At 43.9% G+C, this 22,284-nt stretch overlaps 1 protein-coding gene across 1 annotated transcript in view; it reads left to right on the top strand.

Moving 5' to 3' along the window:
* LOC116980022 (mucin-5AC-like) overlaps window positions 1–22,284 on the top strand; it is a 110,303-nt gene that overhangs the window by 47,472 nt on the left and 40,547 nt on the right. Inside the window, exons 6-13 of the mRNA XM_033032092.1 lie at window positions 4,809–4,886; window positions 5,232–5,438; window positions 10,669–10,875; window positions 14,927–15,004; window positions 15,686–15,763; window positions 19,002–19,079; window positions 19,761–19,838; window positions 20,184–20,390. Of these exons, the coding sequence (XP_032887983.1) occupies window positions 4,809–4,886; window positions 5,232–5,438; window positions 10,669–10,875; window positions 14,927–15,004; window positions 15,686–15,763; window positions 19,002–19,079; window positions 19,761–19,838; window positions 20,184–20,390 (1,011 nt within the window). The remainder of the gene's footprint in view (window positions 1–4,808; window positions 4,887–5,231; window positions 5,439–10,668; window positions 10,876–14,926; window positions 15,005–15,685; window positions 15,764–19,001; window positions 19,080–19,760; window positions 19,839–20,183; window positions 20,391–22,284) is intronic.

Here is a 22,284-nt window from a genome sequence, read left to right as displayed (position 1 = left end):
TTTGGAATTCGGAGGCACCGGCCGCAGACCCGGTGGGCAGGAACATCGGGAGCTTGCAGGTCCCTGGTGGGAGACCGCTTTTCCGAACTCCGCAATGGCGACTTCTCCTGCTGGAACCGCGGGTTTAAAGGACATGGAGCCGGGGCCTAACATCACCCGGCGTGGCTTAAACGGCCTCAGGACTTACCATCGCCCGCCGGGGGCTTTAACATCAGAGCACCAGTTCGCCTCGACACTGCAGTTGGACTGCTGAACCGCGGGAGAAGGAACAAAGGGAAGAGATAAAGACTTTGCCTTCCATCACAGTGAGGAGATGTTGGAGACTCACTGTGATGGATGTTTATGTAAACTGTGTTAAGTGTGGGTCTTGGATTGTTTTGTAATGTAAAAAAACTGTAGAAATGATATTTCGTTCAAACCTAGGTTTGAATGACAATAAATAGCATTCTATTCTATCTGGACCATCTACGACAATGGCTGTCAATTTCACAGCATCCAAATCTGTGTAGGACAGTTTTGGACAGTTTTGCCAACAGCATTTTTACCTGTTACTTGCCAAGTATGTAAATTGTGCCAGAATTCAAAAAAATATTCAAGAATATTCAAGAAGCACATTATATATATTAGCACAATAAATGTTGCTAAAGTGGCATCAGTATTTACAGGTTCAGCATCAGGTAATTGCATTAACTACAATTACTCACACTGATTGCACGGTGATCGCAAAGTTCGCTCTTTCACCCTGGATCCCATATGTTCCTCAAGGGAAATGTCAAAGACTATGCTCAGGTCCATGTGGACCATGTCCACAGTTCTGCTTTCATCCATCCTCTCTTCAATTACCACTATAATATAATTTCCCAGAAACAAAGGCAAGCTGACAAACCCAAATTGGTCCTTGCCTTTCCAAATACAAATAAATCCTATTCCTCAGAATCCCTTCCAGTACCTATCAGATCACTAATATACGGTTTATTCCAGTGTGCTGGCTTTCATCAGGCAAGCCATTGAGTGTAGTAATGGAAACACTATGTACAACTTGTACAACTTGTTGGTTAAGCTACACTTGGAGTATTCTGTGCAGTTCTGGTAATCAAACTATTGGAAGGGTGTGATTAAACTGGAGAGCATGCAGAAAAGATTCATAGGAATATTGCCTTCACTGTAGAGTTTATGCGATGAGTTATTGGATAGGCTGGGCCCTTCTCTCCCTGGTCCAATCTTGCTGAGGATTGACTTTATAGCGATTTGTCACGTCATGTGAAGCATCAGTGCCCCCGTGTACTGGTGTCTCCAACTAGAAGGCAATGGTTTAAAGTGAGAGGAAATTATATAAAGGGGACCTGAATGGTCAGGTTTTCACCATGCGTGATGGGTTAATGGAATGAGTTGTGAAAGGAGGTGGTAGAGGCGGATATCATTACAAAGATTAAAACATATATGGACGGTTGAATGGATAGGCAAGGATCAGAGGGATATGAGGCATTGGCAGGCAAATGGGGTTCGCATAGGTAGGTATTCTGGTCAGTGTGGACAAAGGGCCTGTTTCTGTGCTGTATAACTCTATGAATCTGCAATGCACAGATTTGTGTAATGTTTGCTGCAGACATTGTGGTGATTCTTGTCATTGACGATACAGCTATACAGTCGCTTGTGGAGGTTTCATTGGTGCTTATTGTAGAAGTTGGCTCTGAAGTTGGCTCTGTTATATTGGTGCAGGCAGTGCAATCACCGTGAGTAATTGAAGTCAATGTGATTAACTGATGTAAAATCTGTAGGTACTGATGCTGACAAGACATTTCACTTTAGCAGAGTTTATTTTGCATATATGTATATATATATAAATTTCTTGAATATTCCTTTCATTCTGGCATAATTTACATACTTGGCAGGTAACAGGTAAAAATTCTGTTGGCAAAACTATTTATTTGTATTTGGAAAGGCAAGGTCCAATTTGGGATTGTCAGCGTGCCTTTGTTTCTGGGAAATTATAAAAGCAGTACTGTGGACATGGTCCACATGGACCTTAGCATAGTCTTTGACGTTTTCCATAAGGTAGGATGGACCAGACACTTGAAATATATGGGATCCAGGGTGAAAGAGCAAATTAGATACATAATTTAGCTCGGAGTCATGTAACGTGAAGCATTTAGGGAAGATAAACTACATCAGGTTGTACACAGTGAATGGTTGAGCCTGGGGAGTATTTTCAAACATCGGGACATTTGGGGACACCTATAGTTCCCTGTGAGTGGCAACGCAGGTGGTGAGAGTTGTGAAGAAAGCATGCGGTGTGCTGGCCTTCATCAGGCAAGCCATTGAGTGTAGTAATTGAGACACCATGGCGACATTGTGCAAGTTGTTGGTTAAGCTACACTTGGAGTATTCTGTGCAGTTCTGGTCACCAAACTATTGGAAGGGTGTGATTATGCTGGAGAGGGTGCAGAAAAGATTCATAGGAATATTGCCTTCTCTTTAGGGTTTATGTGATGATTTATTGGATAGGCTGGGCCCTTCTTTCCCTGTTGAATACTCACCAGATTCTGATGCTGTGGAATTGACAGTCATTGTCGTAGATGCCGTAGATGGTGTCATTCCAAGACCTGTAGTTCTAGCTGCAAATATTACAGGAATATTCAGCCTTAAAATGTGTTTAATGGCAGTTATTTAAAAGTTCTCAAAATCTAATTTCTATACCCATTTAAGTTTAACAAAAGCCAAACAGAACTGCACAGAATACTCTTAGTGTAGCTTAACCACCAAGTTGTACAAGTTATACATGGTGTTTCCATTACTACACGAAATGGCTTGCCTGATGAAGGCCAGCACACCGCATGCTTTCTTCACAACTCTTACCAAGGGCATTGACACTCACAGGGAACTATAGATGTTGCCTGATGTCCTGATGTTTAAAAACACTCCCCAGGCTCTACCATTCACTGTGTAAAACCTGTAGTGGTTTATCTTCCCTAAATGTTTCACGTTACATGGCTCTGAGCTAAATTTTGTACCTAATTTGACCTTTCACCCTGGATCCCACAATAATGTAATTTCCCTATAATCAAATACAAGCTGACAACTGGTGCAGTGAAATTTGAGTTACCATGCAGCACACAGATTAGATTAACACAACACTATAGAATGTAACATAAAACATAAAAACATCCCCCCACAGCGGAATCAACATTTCCCACTGTGAGGGAAGGTAACAAAGTTCAGTCTTCTTGTTAACCCGTGGTCGGGGCCTATTGAGGCCTCCCCAGTCGCCGCAAGGGCGGCCCGATGTTTCAGGCCCTCTCGCCGGGAAGATGGAACTCCGGCGTCGGAAGAACACTCTCAACGGCCTGGAGTTTCCAATCGACCGCTTCCTACCGGAGACCGTGGCTCCCGAAGTCCACAGGCCGAGCTGGGCGGAGCTCCAACACAGGCGATCCTCGGCGAAAGATCCCAGGCTCCGCGATGTTAAAGTCAGCACCACCCGCGGCTGGAAGCTCTGCAGACCACAGCTCCACGATGTTAAAGTTGGCAGTCCCAACACTCCGGAGCTCCAACACACCGGTAAGGCAACGCCTGCTCTGCAATGATACTTCAGTGCTGCGCCGCTGCTGAAGCTGAAGCTCTGGCCGATCTCCGGCAGGAAAGGCCGCACCAATCCAGATGGTAGGCCGTGAGGAGGGGGCGAAGAAGCGGCTCGGAGGAAAGACGCATCCTCAACCAGGTAGTGCCTGAGAAAAACAGTTTCTCCCTGACTCCCCACATGACCTCTAAAACGAAACTTTTCGACAAAGGATGAAAGGGCGAACAGCTGCAGGTGAGGCTGCCACACCCGATGACGCCACCAAGCGGACAAGCTGACAATCACAAGTTATTTATCGTCTTTCCAAATACAAATAAATCAATTTCCTCAGAATCCCTTGCGGTAACTTTAGGACCACTTATATACGGTCTAACTTTACTTCCTATTCCAGCTTGGCTTTTGTTAAACTGCATATGGAGATTATTAGCCTGGACACATTTTAAGGCTGAATATTCCTGTCATTTTTGCAGCTACAACAATAGGTCCTGGAACTGACAACATCACCAACATCCACGACAATGACTGTCATTTCCACCAGATCAAAATTTCGTGAGTATTCACTAGTTTTGCCAACAGGATTTTTACCTGTTACATGCTATGTATGAAAATTGTGCCAGAATTGTGTCATGATGTTTCAATTACTCCACTCAATGGCTTGCATGATGAAGGCCAGCACACCGCATGCTTTCTTCACAACTCTTACCACCTGCGTTGCCACTCACAGGGAACTATAGATGACCCCTAATGTCCTGATGTTTAAAAAGACTCTCCAGGCTCTACCGTTCACTGTGTAAAACCTGTCGTGGTATATGTTCCCTAAATGCCTCGCGTTACATGGCTCCGAGCAAAATTATGTATCTAATTTGCTCTATCACCCTGGATCCCATATATTCCAAGCTTCCAGCCCAACTTATGGGAAATGTCAAAGTCTATGCTAAGTTCCATGTGGATCATGTCCACAGTTCTGCCTTCATTTTTCCCCTGGTGATCTCTTCAATTATCACAATAATGTAATTTCCCATAATGAAAGACAAGCTGACAATCACAAGTTGTTTATCTTCTTTGCAAATACAAATAAATCCTATTCCTCAGAATCTCCCGCAGTACCTTTCAGACCACATATGTACGGTCTATCTTTACTTCCAATTCTTGCTTGGCTTTTGTTAAACTGAATTTGGAGATTATTTGTCAGGACACATTTTAAGGCTGAATATTCCCGTAATTTTTGCAGCTACAACAATAGGTCCTGGAACGACAACATCTCCAACATCCACGACATTGACAGTCAATTCCACTGCATCAGAATCTCGTGAGTATTCAACAGTTTTGCCAACAGAATTTTTAACTATTACCTGACACGTATGTAATTTATGCCAGAATTAAAGGAATATTCAAGAAGCCCATTATATATATATATATGTAAACGCAATAAACTCTGCTGGATCTGGAGAGGAGGTCCATGTGGAGGAGTGAATGCCACCTGAACACAAGTCGTGGTCTGATCAACCGTGGCTGGGACGCCTGGATGAGGGTGTCTGATGTTTAAAGACCCGAAACACCCAATGACCCCAGGTTACATCACTGACGATGTGTTCAGGAGCATCAATAAATGTATTTTTATTAATAAGACTGAATCTCCTGGTCATTTTTGCAGGTACGACAACAGGTCCTGGAACGAATCCTAAAACTGAGACATCAACAACAGAACCATTTTTGCCAACTACATCACCAAACTTCAGAACCACTTCAGGAACCACAAGCGCTGTTACACCATCAGCTACTGACATCCCCACTCAACCATTGATAAATGAATCCACAGCATCTACGACAATGGCTGTCAATTCCACAGCATCAGAATCTGGTGAGGATTGGACAGTTTTGCCTACAACATTTTTACCTCTTATCTGCCAAGCATGTAAATTATGCCTGGATTTAAAACATATTCAAGAAGGTCATTATATATATCAGCACAATAAACTCTGCTAAAGTGACATCAACTGTCAGCATCAATATTTACAGGTTTGACATCAGGTAATCACATTGACTTCAATTACTCATGGTGATTACACTGCCTGCACCTATTTAATTAATGTTTTTACATCTACTTCAACAACATGCAGCACAGCAGAGCCAACTTCTACAAGAAGCACCAATGAAACCTCTACAAGCGACTGTAAAGCTATATCGTCAATGATAAGAATCACCACAATGTCTGCAGCAAACATTACACAAATCTGTGCATTGCAGATTCATCGAGTTATACAACAGAAACAGGCCCTTTGCCACATCTTGTCCGCACTGAACATAATATGTGAAGAGAAAAAGATTAGTTAAAACAAATGTAGGTCCCTTGCAGTCAGAAACGGGTGAATTGATCATGGGGAATAAGGACATGGCAGACCAATTGAATAACTACGTTGGTTCTGTCTTCACTAAGGAAGACATAAATAATCTGCCGGAAATAGCAGGGGACCGGGGGTCAAATGAGATGGAGGAACTGAGTGAAATCCAGGTTAGCCGGGAAGTGGTGTTAGGTAAATTGAATGGATTAAAGGCCGATAAATCCCCAGGGCCAGATAGGCTGCATCCCAGAGTACTTAAGGAAGTAGCCCCAGAAATAGTGGATGCATTAGTGATAATCTTTCAAAACTCTTTAGATTCTGGAGTAGTTCCTGAGGATTGGAGGGTAGCTAATGTAACACCACTTTTTAAAAAGGGAGGGAGAGAGAAAACGGGGAATTACAGACCAGTTAGTCTAACGTCGGTAGTGGGGAAACTGCTAGAATCAGTTATTAAAGATGGGATAGCAGCACATTTGGAAAGTGGTGAAATCATTGGACAAAGTCAGCATGGATTTATGAAGGGTAAATCATGTCTGACGAATCTTATAGAATTTTTCGAGGATGTAACTAGTAGAGTGGATAAGGAAGAACCAGTGGATGTGTTATATCTGGACTTTCAGAAGGCTTTCGACAAGGTCCCACACAAGAGATCAGTATACAAACTTAAAGCACACGGTATTGGGGGTTCAGTATTGATGTGGATAGAGAACTGGTTGGCAGACAGGAAGCAAAGATTAGGAGTAAACGGGTCATTTTCACAATGGCAGGCAGTGATTAATGGGGTACCGCAAGGCTCAGTTCTGGGACCCCAGCTATTTACGATATATATTAATGATTTGGACGAGGGAATTGAATGCAACATCTCCAAGTTTGCGGATGACACGAAGCTGGGGGGCAGTTTTAGCTGTGAGGATGATGCTAGGAGGCTGCAAGGTGACTTGGATAGGCTGGGTGAGTGGGAAAATGCATGGCAGATGCAGTATAATGTGGATAAATGTGAGGTTATCCACTTTGGTGTAAAAAACAGGAAAGTAGATTATTATCTGAATGGTGGCCGATTAGGAAAGGGGGAGATGCAACGAGACCTGGGTGTCATGGTACACCAGTCATTAAAAATAGGCATGCAGGTGCAGCAGGCAGTGAAGAAGGCGAATGGTATGTTAGCATTCATAGCAAAAGGATTTGAGTATAGGAGCAGGGAGGTTCTACTGCAGTTGTACAGGGTCTTGGTGAGACCACACCTGGAGTATTGCGTACAGTTTTGGTCTCCTAATCTGAGGAAAGACATTCTTGCCATAGAGGGAGTACAGAGAAGGTTCACCAGACTGATTCCTGGGATGTCAGGACTTTCATATGAAGAAAGACTGGATAGACTCGGTTTGTACTCGCTAGAATTTAGAAGATTGAGGGGGGATCTTATAGAAACTTACAAAATTGGTTGGACAGGCTAGATGCAGGAAGATGCAGGAAGATTGTTCCCGATGTTGGGGAAGTCCTGAACAAGGGGTCACAGTTTAAGGATAAGGGGGAAATCATTTAGGACCGAGATGAGGAAAACTTTTTTCACACAGAGAGTGGTGAATCTCTGGAATTCTCTGCCGCAGAAGGTAGTTGAGGCCATTTCATTGGCTATATTTAAGAGGGAGTTAGATGTGGCCGTTGTGGCTAAAGGGATCAGGGGGTATGGAGAGAAGGCAGGTACAGGATACTGAGTTGGATGATCAGCCATGATCATATTGAATGGCGGTGCAGGCTCGAAGGGCCGAATGGCCTACTCCTGCACCTATTTTCTATGTTTCTATGTTTCTATGTTAATATCTACCTATCCTAACCCCATTTGCCTGCTAATGCCTCATATCCCTCTGAATCTTGCCTATCCATGTAACTGCCCAAATATGTTTTAATCTTTGCAATGATATCCGCCTCTACCACCTCCTTTGGCAACTCATTCCATTAACCCATCATGCTCTGTGAAAACCCGACCCTTCGGTTACCTTTAAATCATTCCCTCTCACTTTAAACCATTGCCTTCTAGTTGAAGACTCCAGTACACGAGGGCACTGATGCTTCACATGACGTGATAAATCTCTATAAAGTCAATCCTCAGCAAGATTGGACCAGGGAGAGAAGGGCCCTGCCTATCCAATAACCCATCACATAAACCCTACAGAGAAGGCAATATTCCCATGAATCTTTACTGCTTCCTTTCCAACTTAATCACACCCTTCCAATAGTTTGGTGACCAGAACTGCACAGAATACTCCAAGTGTAGCTTAACCAACAAGTTGTACAATTGGGTCATGGTGTTTCAATTACTACACTCAATGGCTTGCCTGATGAAGGCCAGCACACCGCATGCTTTCTTCACAACTCTTACCACCTGCGTTGCCACTCACAGGGAACTATATATGTCCCCTAATGTCCTGATGTTTAAAAACACTCCCCAGGCTCTACCATTCACTGTGTAAAACTTGTAGTGGTTTATCTTCCCTAAATGCTTCACGTTACATGGCTCTGAGCTAAATTTTGTACCTAATTTGACCTTTCACCCTGGATCCCACAATAATGTAATTTCCCTATAATCAAATACAAGCTGACAACTGGTGCAGTGAAATTTGAGTTACCATGCAGCACACAGATTAGATTAACACAACACTATAGAATGTAACATAAAACATAAAAACATCCCCCCACAGCGGAATCAACATTTCCCACTGTGAGGGAAGGTAACAAAGTTCAGTCTTCTTGTTAACCCGTGGTCGGGGCCTATTGAGGCCTCCCCAGTCGCCGCAAGGGGCGGCCCGATGTTTCAGGCCCTCTCGCCGGGAAGATGGAACTCCGGCGTCGGAAGAACACTCTCAACGGCCTGGAGTTTCCAATCGACCGCTTCCTACCGGAGACCGTGGCTCCCGAAGTCCACAGGCCGAGCTGGGCGGAGCTCCAACACAGGCGATCCTCGGCGAAAGATCCCAGGCTCCGCGATGTTAAAGTCAGCACCACCCGCGGCTGGAAGCTCTGCAGACCACAGCTCCACGATGTTAAAGTTGGCAGTCCCAACACTCCGGAGCTCCAACACACCGGTAAGGCAACGCCTGCTCTGCAATGATACTTCAGTGCTGCGCCGCTGCTGAAGCTGAAGCTCTGGCCGATCTCCGGCAGGAAAGGCCGCACCAATCCAGATGGTAGGCCGTGAGGAGGGGGCGAAGAAGCGGCTCGGAGGAAAGACGCATCCTCAACCAGGTAGTGCCTGAGAAAAACAGTTTCTCCCTGACTCCCCACATGACCTCTAAAACGAAACTTTTCGACAAAGGATGAAAGGGCGAACAGCTGCAGGTGAGGCTGCCACACCCGATGACGCCACCAAGCGGACAAGCTGACAATCACAAGTTATTTATCGTCTTTCCAAATACAAATAAATCAATTTCCTCAGAATCCCTTGCGGTAACTTTAGGACCACTTATATACGGTCTAACTTTACTTCCTATTCCAGCTTGGCTTTTGTTAAACTGCATATGGAGATTATTAGCCTGGACACATTTTAAGGCTGAATATTCCTGTCATTTTTGCAGCTACAACAATAGGTCCTGGAATGACAACATCACCAACATCCACGACAATGACTGTCATTTCCACCAGATCAAAATTTCGTGAGTATTCACTAGTTTTGCCAACAGGATTTTTACCTGTTACATGCTATGTATGAAAATTGTGCCAGAATTGTGTCATGATGTTTCAATTACTCCACTCAATGGCTTGCATGATGAAGGCCAGCACACCGCATGCTTTCTTCACAACTCTTACCACCTGCGTTGCCACTCACAGGGAACTATAGATGACCCCTAATGTCCTGATGTTTAAAAAGACTCTCCAGGCTCTACCGTTCACTGTGTAAAACCTGTCGTGGTATATGTTCCCTAAATGCCTCGCGTTACATGGCTCCGAGCAAAATTATGTATCTAATTTGCTCTATCACCCTGGATCCCATATATTCCAAGCTTCCAGCCCAACTTATGGGAAATGTCAAAGTCTATGCTAAGTTCCATGTGGATCATGTCCACAGTTCTGCCTTCATTTTTCCCCGGTGATCTCTTCAATTATCACAATAATGTAATTTCCCATAATGAAAGACAAGCTGACAATCACGTTGTTTATCTTCTTTGCAAATACAAATAAATCCTATTCCTCAGAATCTCCCGCAGTACCTTTCAGACCACATATGTACGGTCTATCTTAACTTCCAATTCTTGCTTGGCTTTTGTTAAACTGAATTTGGAGATTATTTGTCAGGACACATTTTAAGGCTGAATATTCCCGTAATTTTTGCAGCTACAACAATAGGTCCTGGAACGACAACATCTCCAACATCCACGACATTGACAGTCAATTCCACTGCATCAGAATCTCGTGAGTATTCAACAGTTTTGCCAACAGAATTTTTAACTATTACCTGACACGTATGTAATTTATGCCAGAATTAAAGGAATATTCAAGAAGCCCATTATATATATATATATGTAAACGCAATAAACTCTGCTGGATCTGGAGAGGAGGTCCATGTGGAGGAGTGAATGCCACCTGAACACAAGTCGTGGTCTGATCAACCGTGGCTGGGTCGCCTGGATGAGGGTGTCTGATGTTTAAAGACCACAAACACCCAATGACCCCAGGTTACATCACTGACGATGTGTTCAGGAGCATCAATAAATGTATTTTTATTAATAAGACTGAATCTCCTGGTCATTTTTGCAGGTACGACAACAGGTCCTGGAACGAATCCTAAAACTGAGACATCAACAACAGAACCATTTTTGCCAACTACATCACCAAACTTCAGAACCACTTCAGGAACCACAAGCGCTGTTACACCATCAGCTACTGACATCCCCACTCAACCATTGATAAATGAATCCACAGCATCTACGACGATGGCTGTCAATTCCACAGCATCAGAATCTGGTGAGGATTGGACAGTTTTGCCTACAACATTTTTACCTCTTACCTGCCAAGCATGTAAATTATGCCTGGATTTAAAACATATTCAAGAAGGTCATTATATATATCAGCACAATAAACTCTGCTAAAGTGACATCAACTGTCAGCATCAATATTTACAGGTTTGACATCAGGTAATCACATTGACTTCAATTACTCATGGTGATTACACTGCCTGCACCTATATAATTAATGTTTTTACATCTACTTCAACAACATGCAGCACAGCAGAGCCAACTTCTACAAGAAGCACCAATGAAACCTCTACAAGCGACTGTAAAGCTATATCGTCAATGATAAGAATCACCACAATGTCTGCAGCAAACATTACACAAATCTGTGCATTGCAGATTCATCGAGTTATACAACAGAAACAGGCCCTTTGCCACATCTTGTCCGCACTGAACATAATATGTGAAGAGAAAAAGATTAGTTAAAACAAATGTAGGTCCCTTGCAGTCAGAAACGGGTGAATTGATCATGGGGAATAAGGACATGGCAGACCAATTGAATAACTACGTTGGTTCTGTCTTCACTAAGGAAGACATAAATAATCTGCCGGAAATAGCAGGGGACCGGGGGTCAAATGAGATGGAGGAACTGAGTGAAATCCAGGTTAGCCGGGAAGTGGTGTTAGGTAAATTGAATGGATTAAAGGCCGATAAATCCCCAGGGCCAGATAGGCTGCATCCCAGAGTACTTAAGGAAGTAGCCCCAGAAATAGTGGATGCATTAGTGATAATCTTTCAAAACTCTTTAGATTCTGGAGTAGTTCCTGAGGATTGGAGGGTAGCTAATGTAACACCACTTTTTAAAAAGGGAGGGAGAGAGAAAACGGGGAATTACAGACCAGTTAGTCTAACGTCGGTAGTGGGGAAACTGCTAGAATCAATTATTAAAGATGGGATAGCAGCACATTTGGAAAGTGGTGAAATCATTGGACAAAGTCAGCATGGATTTATGAAGGGTAAATCATGTCTGACGAATCTTATAGAATTTTTCGAGGATGTAACTAGTAGAGTGGATAAGGAAGAACCAGTGGATGTGTTATATCTGGACTTTCAGAAGGCTTTCGACAAGGTCCCACACAAGAGATCAGTATACAAACTTAAAGCACACGGTATTGGGGGTTCAGTATTGATGTGGATAGAGAACTGGTTGGCAGACAGGAAGCAAAGAGTAGGAGTAAACGGGTCATTTTCACAATGGCAGGCAGTGATTAATGGGGTACCGCAAGGCTCAGTTCTGGGACCCCAGCTATTTACGATATATATTAATGATTTGGACGAGGGAATTGAATGCAACATCTCCAAGTTTGCGGATGACACGAAGCTGGGGGGCAGTTTTAGCTGTGAGGATGATGCTAGGAGGCTGCAAGGTGACTTGGATAGGCTGGGTGAGTGGGCAAATGCATGGCAGATGCAGTATAATGTGGATAAATGTGAGGTTATCCACTTTGGTGTAAAAAACAGGAAAGTAGATTATTATCTGAATGGTGGCCGATTAGGAAAGGGGGAGATGCAACGAGACCTGGGTGTCATGGTACACCAGTCATTAAAAGTAGGCATGCAGGTGCAGCAGGCAGTGAAGAAGGCGAATGGTATGTTAGCATTCATAGCAAAAGGATTTGAGTATAGGAGCAGGGAGGTTCTACTGCAGTTGTACAGGGTCTTGGTGAGACCACACCTGGAGTATTGCGTACAGTTTTGGTCTCCTAATCTGAGGAAAGACATTCTTGCCATAGAGGGAGTACAGAGAAGGTTCACCAGACTGATTCCTGGGATGTCAGGACTTTCATATGAAGAAAGACTGGATAGACTCGGTTTGTACTCGCTAGAATTTAGAAGATTGAGGGGGGATCTTATAGAAACTTACAAAATTGGTTGGACAGGCTAGATGCAGGAAGATGCAGGAAGATTGTTCCCGATGTTGGGGAAGTCCTGAACAAGGGGTCACAGTTTAAGGATAAGGGGGAAATCATTTAGGACCGAGATGAGGAAAACTTTTTTCACACAGAGAGTGGTGAATCTCTGGAATTCTCTGCCGCAGAAGGTAGTTGAGGCCATTTCATTGGCTATATTTAAGAGGGAGTTAGATGTGGCCGTTGTGGCTAAAGGGATCAGGGGGTATGGAGAGAAGGCAGGTACAGGATACTGAGTTGGATGATCAGCCATGATCATATTGAATGGCGGTGCAGGCTCGAAGGGCCAAATGGCCTACTCCTGCACCTATTTTCTATGTTTCTATGTTTCTATGTTAATATCTACCTATCCTAACCCCATTTGCCTGCTAATGCCTCATATCCCTCTGAATCTTGCCTATCCATGTAACTGCCCAAATATGTTTTAATCTTTGCAATGATATCCGCCTCTACCACCTCCTTTGGCAACTCATTCCATTAACCCATCACGCTCTGTGTGAAAACCCGACCCTTCGGTTACCTTTAAATCATTCCCTCTCACTTTAAACTATTGCCTTCTAGTTGAAGACTCCAGTACACGAGGGCACTGATGCTTCACATGACGTGATAAATCTCAATAAAGTCAATCCTCAGCAAGATTGGACCAGGGAGAGAAGGGCCCAGCCTTTCCAATAACTCATCACATAAACCCTACAGAGAAGGCAATATTCTCATGAATCTTTTCTTCATCCTCTCCAACTTAATTACACCCTTCCAATAGTTTGGTGACCAGAATTGCACAGAATACTCCAAGTGTAGCTTAACCAACAAGTTGTACAATTGGGTCATGGTGTTTCAATTACTACATTCAATGACTTCCCTGATGAAGGCCAGCACACCGCATGCTTTCTTCACAACTCTTACCACCTGCGTTGCCACTCACAGGGAACTATATATGTCCCCTAATGTCCTGATGTTTAAAAACACTCCCCAGGCTCTACCATTCACTGTGTAAAACATGTAGTGGTTTATCTTCCCTAAATGCTTCACGTTACATGGCTCTGAGCTAAATTTTGTACCTAATTTGACCTTTCACCCTGGATCCCACAATAATGTAATTTCCCTATAATCAAATACAAGCTGACAACTGGTGCAGTGAAATTTGAGTTACCATGCAGCACACAGATTAGATTAACACAACACTATAGAATGTAACATAAAACATAAAAACATCCCCCCACAGCGGAATCAACATTTCCCACTGTGAGGGAAGGTAACAAAGTTCAGTCTTCTTGTTAACCCGTGGTCGGGGCATATTGAGGCCTCCCCAGTCGCCGCAAGGGCGGCCCGATGTTTCAGGCCCTCTCGCCGGGAAGATGGAACTCCGGCGTCGGAAGAACACTCTCAACAGCCTGGAGTTTCCAATCGACCGCTTCCTACCAGAGACCGTGGCTCCCGAAGTCCACAGGCCGAGCTGGGCGGAGCTCCAACACAGGCGATCCTCGGCGAAAGATCCCAGGCTCCGCGATGTTAAAGTCAGCACCACCCGCGGCTGGAAGCTCTGCAGACCACAGCTCCACGATGTTAAAGATGGCAGTCCCAACAATCCGGAGCTCCAACACACCGGTAAGGCAACGCCTGCTCTGCAATGATACTTCAGTGCTGCGCCGCTGCTGAAGCTGAAGCTCTGGCCGATCTCCGGTAGGAAAGGCCGCACCAATCCAGATGGTAGGCCGTGAGGAGGGGGCGAAGAAGCGGCTCGGAGGAAAGACGCATCCTCAACCAGGTAGTGCCTGAGAAAAACAGTTTCTCCCTGACCCCCCACATGACCTCTAAAACAAAACTTTTCGACAAAGGATGAAAGGGCGAACAGCTGCAGGTGAGGCTGCCACACCCGATGACGCCACCAATCAGACAAGCTGACAATCACAAGTTATTTATCGTCTTTCCAAATACAAATAAATCAATTTCCTCAGAATCCCTTGCAGTAACTTTAGGACCACTTATATACGGTCTAACTTTACTTCCTATTCCTGCTTGGCTTTTGTTAAACTGCATATGGAGATTATTAGCCTGGACACATTTTAAGGCTGAATATTCCTGTCATTTTTGCAGCTACAACAATAGGTCCTGGAACGACAACATCGCCAACATCCACGACAATGACTGTCATTTCCACCGGATCAAAATCTCGTGAGTATTCAATAGTTTTGCTAACAGGATTTTTACCTGTTACATGCTATGTATGAAAATTGTGCCAGAATTGTGTCATGATGTTTCAATTACTCCACTCAATGGCTTGCATGATGAAGGCCAGCACACCGCATGCTTTCTTCACAACTCTTACCACATGCGTTGCCACTCACAGGGAACTATAGATGACCCCTAATGTCCTGATGTTTAAAAAGACTCTCCAGGCTCTACCATTCACTGTGCAAAACCTGTCGTGGTATATGTTCCTTAAATGCCTCGCAATACATGGCTTCGAGCAAAAGTATGTATCTAATTTGCTCTATCACCCTGGATCCCATATATTCCAAGCTTCCAGCCCAACTTATGGGAAATGTCAAAGTCTATGCTAAGTTCCATGTGGACCATGTCCACAGTTCTGCCTTCATTTTTCCCCGGTGATCTCTTCAATTATCACAATAATGTAATTTCCCATAATGAAAAACAAGCTGACAATCACAAGTTGTTTATCTTCTTTGCAAATACAAATAAATCCTATTCCTCAGAATCTCCCGCAGTACCTTTCAGACCACATATGTACGGTCTATCTTTACTTCCAATTCTTGCTTGGCTTTTGTTAAACTGAATTTGGAGATTATTTGTCAGGACACATTTTAAGGCTGAATATTCCCATAATTTTTGCAGCTACAACAATAGGTCCTGGAACGACAACATCTCCAACATCCACGACATTGACAGTCAATTCCACTGCATCAGAATCTCGTGAGTATTCAACAGTTTTGCCAACAGAATTTTTAACTATTACCTGACACATATGGAAAACGGGGAATTACAGACCAATTAGTCTAACGTCGGTAGTGGGGAAACTGCTAGAATCAGTTATTAAAGATGGGATAGCAGCAAATTTGGAAAGTGATGAAATCATTGGACAAAGTCAGCATGGATTTATGAAGGGTAAATCATGTCTGACGAATCTTATAGAATTTTTCGAGGATGTAACTAGTAGAGTGGATAAGGAAGAACCAGTAGATGTGTTATATCTGGACTTTCAGAAGGCTTTCGACAAGGTCCCACATAAGAGATCAGTATACAAACTTAAAGCACACGGTATTGGGGGTTCAGTATTGATGTGGATAGAGAACTGGTTGGCAGACAGGAAGCAAAGAGTAGGAGTAAACGGGTCCTTTTCACAATGGCAGGCAGTGACTAATGGGGTACCGCAAGGCTCAGTTCTGGGACCCCAGCTATTTACGATATATATTAATGATTTGGACGAGGGAATTGAATGCAACATCTCCAAATTTGCGGATGACACGAAGCTGGGGGGCAGTGTTAGCTGTGAGGATGATGCTAGGAGGCTGCAAGGTGACTTGGATAGGCTGGGTGAGTGGGCAAATGCATGGCAGATGCAGTATAATGTGGATAAATGTGAGGTTATCCACTTTGGTGTAAAAAACAGGAAAGTTGATTATTATCTGAATGGTGGCCGATTAGGAAAGGGGGAGATGCAACGAGACCTGGGTGTCATGGTACACCAGTCATTAAAAGTAGGCATGCAGGTGCAGCAGGCAGTGAAGAAGGCGAATGGTATGTTAGCATTCATAGCAAAAGGATTTGAGTATAGGAGCAGGGAGGTTCTACTGCAGTTGTACAGGGTCTTGGTGAGACCACACCTGGAGTATTGCGTACAGTTTTGGTCTCCTAATCTGAGGAAAGACATTCTTGCCATAGAGGGAGTACAGAGAAGGTTCACCAGACTGATTCCTGGGATGTCAGGACTTTCATATGAAGAAAGACTGGATAGACTCGGTTTGTACTCGCTAGAATTTAGAAGATTGAGGGGGGATCTTATAGAAACTTACAAAATTGGTTGGACAGGCTAGATGCAGGAAGATGCAGGAAGATTGTTCCCGATGTTGGGGAAGTCCTGAACAAGGGGTCACAGTTTAAGGATAAGGGGGAAATCATTTAGGACCGAGATGAGGAAAACTTTTTTCACACAGAGAGTGGTGAATCTCTGGAATTCTCTGCCGCAGAAGGTAGTTGAGGCCATTTCATTGGCTATATTTAAGAGGGAGTTAGATGTGGCCCTTGTGGCTAAAGGGATCAGGGGGTATGGAGAGAAGGCAGGTACAGGATACTGAGTTGGATGATCAGCCATGATCATATTGAATGGCGGTGCAGGCTCGAAGGGCCGAATGGCCTACTCCTGCACCTATTTTCTATGTTTCTATGTTTCTTTGTTAATATCTACCTATCCTAACCCCATTTGTCTGCTAATGCCTCATATCCCTCTGAATCTTGCCTATCCATGTAACTGCCCAAATATGTTTTAATCTTTGCAATGTTATCCGCCTCTACCACCTCCTTTGGCAACTCATTCCATTAACCCATCACGCTCTGTGTGAAAACCCGACCCTTCGGTTACCTTAAAATCATTCCCTCTCACTTTAAACCATTGCCTTCTAGTTGAAGACTCCAGTACACGAGGGCACTGATGCTTCACATGACGTGATAAATCTCTATAAAGTCAATCCTCAGCAAGATTGGACCAGGGAGAGAAGGGCCCTGCCTATCCAATAACCCATCACATAAACCCTACAGAGAAGGCAATATTCCCATGAATCTTTACTGCTTCCTCTCCAACTTAATCACACCCTTCCAATAGTTTGGTGACCAGAACTGCACAGAATACTCCAAGTGTAGCTTAACCAACAAGTTGTACAATTGGGTCATGGTGTTTCAATTACTACACTCAATGGCTTGCCTGATGAAGGCCAGCACACCGCATGCTTTCTTCACAACTCTTACCACCTGCGTTGCCACTCACAGGGAACTATATATGTCCCCTAATGTCCTGATGTTTAAAAACACTCCCCAGGCTCTACCATTCACTGTGTAAAACTTGTAGTGGTTTATCTTCCCTAAATGCTTCACGTTACATGGCTCTGAGCTAAATTTTGTACCTAATTTGACCTTTCACCCTGGATCCCACAATAATGTAATTTCCCTATAATCAAATACAAGCTGACAACTGGTGCAGTGAAATTTGAGTTACCATGCAGCACACAGATTAGATTAACACAACACTATAGAATGTAACATAAAACATAAAAACATCCCCCCACAGCGGAATCAACATTTCCCACTGTGAGGGAAGGTAACAAAGTTCAGTCTTCTTGTTAACCCGTGGTCGGGGCCTATTGAGGCCTCCCCAGTCGCCGCAAGGGCGGCCCGATGTTTCAGGCCACCTCGCCGGGAAGATAGAACTCCGGCGTCGGAAGAACACTCTCAACGGCCTGGAGTTTCCAATCGACCGCTTCCTACCGGAGACCGTGGCTCCCGAAGTCCACAGGCCGAGCTGGGCGGAGCTCCAACACAGGCGATCCTCGGCGAAAGATCCCAGGCTCCGCGATGTTAAAGTCAGCACCACCCGTGGCTGGAAGCTCTGCAGACCACAGCTCCACGATGTTAAAGATGGCAGTCCCAACACTCCGGTACTCCAACACACCGGTAAGGCAACGCCTGCTCTGCAATGATACTTCAGTGCTGCGCCGCTGCTGAAGCTGAAGCTCTGGCCGATCTCCGGCAGGAAAGGCCGCACCAATCCAGATGGTAGGCCGTGAGGAGGGGGCGAAGAAGCGGCTCGGAGGAAAGACGCATCCTCAACCAGGTAGTGCCTGAGAAAAACAGTTTCTCCCTGACTCCCCACATGACCTCTAAAACGAAACTTTTCGACAAAGGATGAAAGGGCGAACAGCTGCAGGTGAGGCTGCCACACCCGATGACGCCACCAAGCGGACAAGCTGACAATCACAAGTTATTTATCGTCTTTCCAAATACAAATAAATCAATTTCCTCAGAATCCCTTGCGGTAACTTTAGGACCACTTATATGGTCTAACTTTACTTCCTATTCCAGCTTGGCTTTTGTTAAACTGCATATGGAGATTATTAGCCTGGACACATTTTAAGGCTGAATATTCCTGTCATTTTTGCAGCTACAACAATAGGTCCTGGAACGACAACATCGCCAACATCCACGACAATGACTGTCATTTCCACCAGATCAAAATTTCGTGAGTATTCACTAATTTTGCCAACAGGATTTTTACCTGTTACATGCTATGTATGAAAATTGTGCCAGAATTGTGTCATGATGTTTCAATTACTCCACTCAATGGCTTGCATGATGAAGGCCAGCACACCGCATGCTTTCTTCACAACTCTTACTACCTGCGTTGCCACTCACAGGGAACTATAGATGACCCCTAATGTCCTGATGTTTAAAAAGACTTTCCAGGCTCTACCGTTCACTGTGTAAAACCTGTCGTGGTATATGTTCCCTAAATGCCTCGCGTAACATGGCTCCGAGCAAAATTATGTATCTAATTTGCTCTATCACCCTGGATCCCATATATTCCAAGCTTCCAGCCCAACTTATGGGAAATGTCAAAGTCTATGCTAAGTTCCATGTGGATCATGTCCACAGTTCTGCCTTCATTTTTCCCCGGTGATCTCTTCAATTATCACAATAATGTAATTTCCCATAATGAAAGACAAGCTGACAATCACAAGTTGTTTATCTTCTTTGCAAATACAAATAAATCCTATTCCTCAGAATCTCCCGCAGTACCTTTCAGACCGCATATGTACGGTCTATCTTTACTTCCAATTCTTGCTTGGCTTTTGTTAAACTGAATTTGGAGATTATTTGTCAGGACACATTTTAAGGCTGAATATTCCCGTAATTTTTGCAGCTACAACAATAGGTCCTGGAACGACAACATCTCCAACATCCACGACATTGACAGTCAATTCCACAGCATCAGAATCTCGTGAGTATTCAACAGTTTTGCCAACAGAATTTTTAACTATTACCTGACACGTATGTAATTTATGCCAGAATTAAAGGAATATTCAAGAAGCCCATTATATATATACATATATAAACGCAATAAACTCTGCTGGATCTGGAGAGGAGGTCCATGTGGAGGAGTGAATGCCACCTGAACACAAGTCGTGGTCTGATCAACCGTGGCTGGGTCGCCTGGATGAGGGTGTCTGATGTTGAAAGACCCGAAACACCCAATGACCCCAGGTTACATCACTGACGATGTGTTCAGGAGCATCAATAAATGTATTTTTATTAATAAGACTGAATCTCCTGGTCATTTTTGCAGGTACGACAACAGGTCCTGGAACGAATCCTAAAACTGAGACATCAACAACAGAACCATTTTTGCCAACTACATCACCAAACTTCAGAACCACTTCAGGAACCACAAGCGCTGTTACACCATCAGCTACTGACATCCCCACTCAACCATTGATAAATGAATCCACAGCATCTACGACAATGGCTGTCAATTCCACAGCATCAGAATCTGGTGAGGATTGGACAGTTTTGCCTACAACATTTTTACCTCTTACCTGCCAAGCATGTAAATTATGCCTGGATTTAAAACATATTCAAGAAGATCATTATATATATCAGCACAATTAACTCTGCTAAAGTGACATCAACTGTCAGCATCAATATTTACAGGTTTGACATCAGGTAATCACATTGACTTCAATTACTCATGGTGATTACACTGCCTGCACCTATATAATTAATGTTTTTACATCTACTTCAACAACATGCAGCACAGCAGAGCCAACTTCTACAAGAAGCACCAATGAAACCTCTACAAGCGACTGTAAAGTTATATCGTCAATGACAAGAATCACCACAATGTCTGCAGCAAACATTACACAAATCTGTGCATTGCAGATTCATCGAGTTATACAACACAGAAACAGGCCCTTTGCCACATCTTGTCCGCACTGAACATAATATGTGAAGAGAAAAAGATTAGTTAAAACAAATGTAGGTCCCTTGCAGTCAGAAACGGGTGAATTGATCATAGGGAATAAGGACATGGCAGACCAATTGAATAACTACTTTGGTTCTGTCTTCACTAAGGAAGACATAAATAATCTGCCGGAAATAGCAGGGGACCGGGGGTCAAATGAGATGGAGGAACTGAGTGAAATCCAGGTTAGCCGGGAAGTGGTGTTAGGTAAATTGAATGGATTAAAGGCCGATAAATCCCCAGGGCCAGATAGGCTGCATCCCAGAGTACTTAAGGAAGTAGCCCCAGAAATAGTGGATACATTAGTGATAATTTTTCAAAACTCTTTAGATTCTGGAGTAGTTCCTGAGGATTGGAGGGTAGCTAATGTAACACCACTTTTTAAAAAGGGAGGGAGAGAGAAAACGGCGAATTACAGACCAGTTAGTCTAACGTCGGTAGTGGGGAAACTGCTAGAATCAGTTATTAAAGATGGGATAGCAGCACATTTGGAAAGTGGTGAAATCATTGGACAAAGTCAGCATGGATTTATGAAGGGTAAATCATGTCTGACGAATCTTATAGAATTTTTCGAGGATGTTACTAGTAGAATGGATAAGGAAGAACCAGTGGATGTGTTATATCTGGACTTTCAGAAGGCTTTCGACAAGGTCCCACATAAGAGATCAGTATACAAACTTAAAGCACACGGTATTGGGGGTTCAGTATTGATGTGGATAGAGAACTGGTTGGCAGACAGGAAGCAAAGATTAGGAGTAAACGGGTCCTTTTCACAATGGCAGGCAGTGACTAATGGGGTACCGCAAGGCTCAGTTCTGGGACCCCAGCTATTTACGATATATATTAATGATTTGGACGAGGGAATTGAATGCAACATCTCCAAGTTTGCGGATGACACGAAGCTGGGGGGCAGTGTTAGCTGTGAGGATGATGCTAGGAGGCTGCAAGGTGACTTGGATAGGCTGGGTGAGTGGGCAAATGCATGGCAGATGCAGTATAATGTGGATAAATGTGAGGTTATCCACTTTGGTGTAAAAAACAGGAAAGTAGATTATTATCTGAATGGTGGCCGATTAGGAAAGGGGGAGATGCAACGAGACCTGGGTGTCATGGTACACCAGTCATTAAAAGTAGGCATGCAGGTGCAGCAGGCAGTGAAGAAGGCGAATGGTATGTTAGCATTCATAGCAAAAGGATTTGAGTATAGGAGCAGGGAGGTTCTACTGCAGTTGTACAGGGTCTTGGTGAGACCACACCTGGAGTATTGCGTACAGTTTTGGTCTCCTAATCTGAGGAAAGACATTCTTGCCATAGAGGGAGTACAGAGAAGGTTCACCAGACTGATTCCTGGGATGTCAGGACTTTCATATGAAGAAAGACTGGATAGACTCGGTTTGTACTCGCTAGAATTTAGAAGATTGAGGGG

The sequence above is a fragment of the Amblyraja radiata genome, chromosome 13, assembly GCF_010909765.2.
Source record: "Amblyraja radiata isolate CabotCenter1 chromosome 13, sAmbRad1.1.pri, whole genome shotgun sequence".
In the NCBI taxonomy this organism is placed as follows: Eukaryota; Metazoa; Chordata; class Chondrichthyes; order Rajiformes; family Rajidae; genus Amblyraja; species Amblyraja radiata.
Note: the sequence above shows the minus strand (reverse complement) of the source record. Positions and strands in the feature narration are given on the sequence as shown.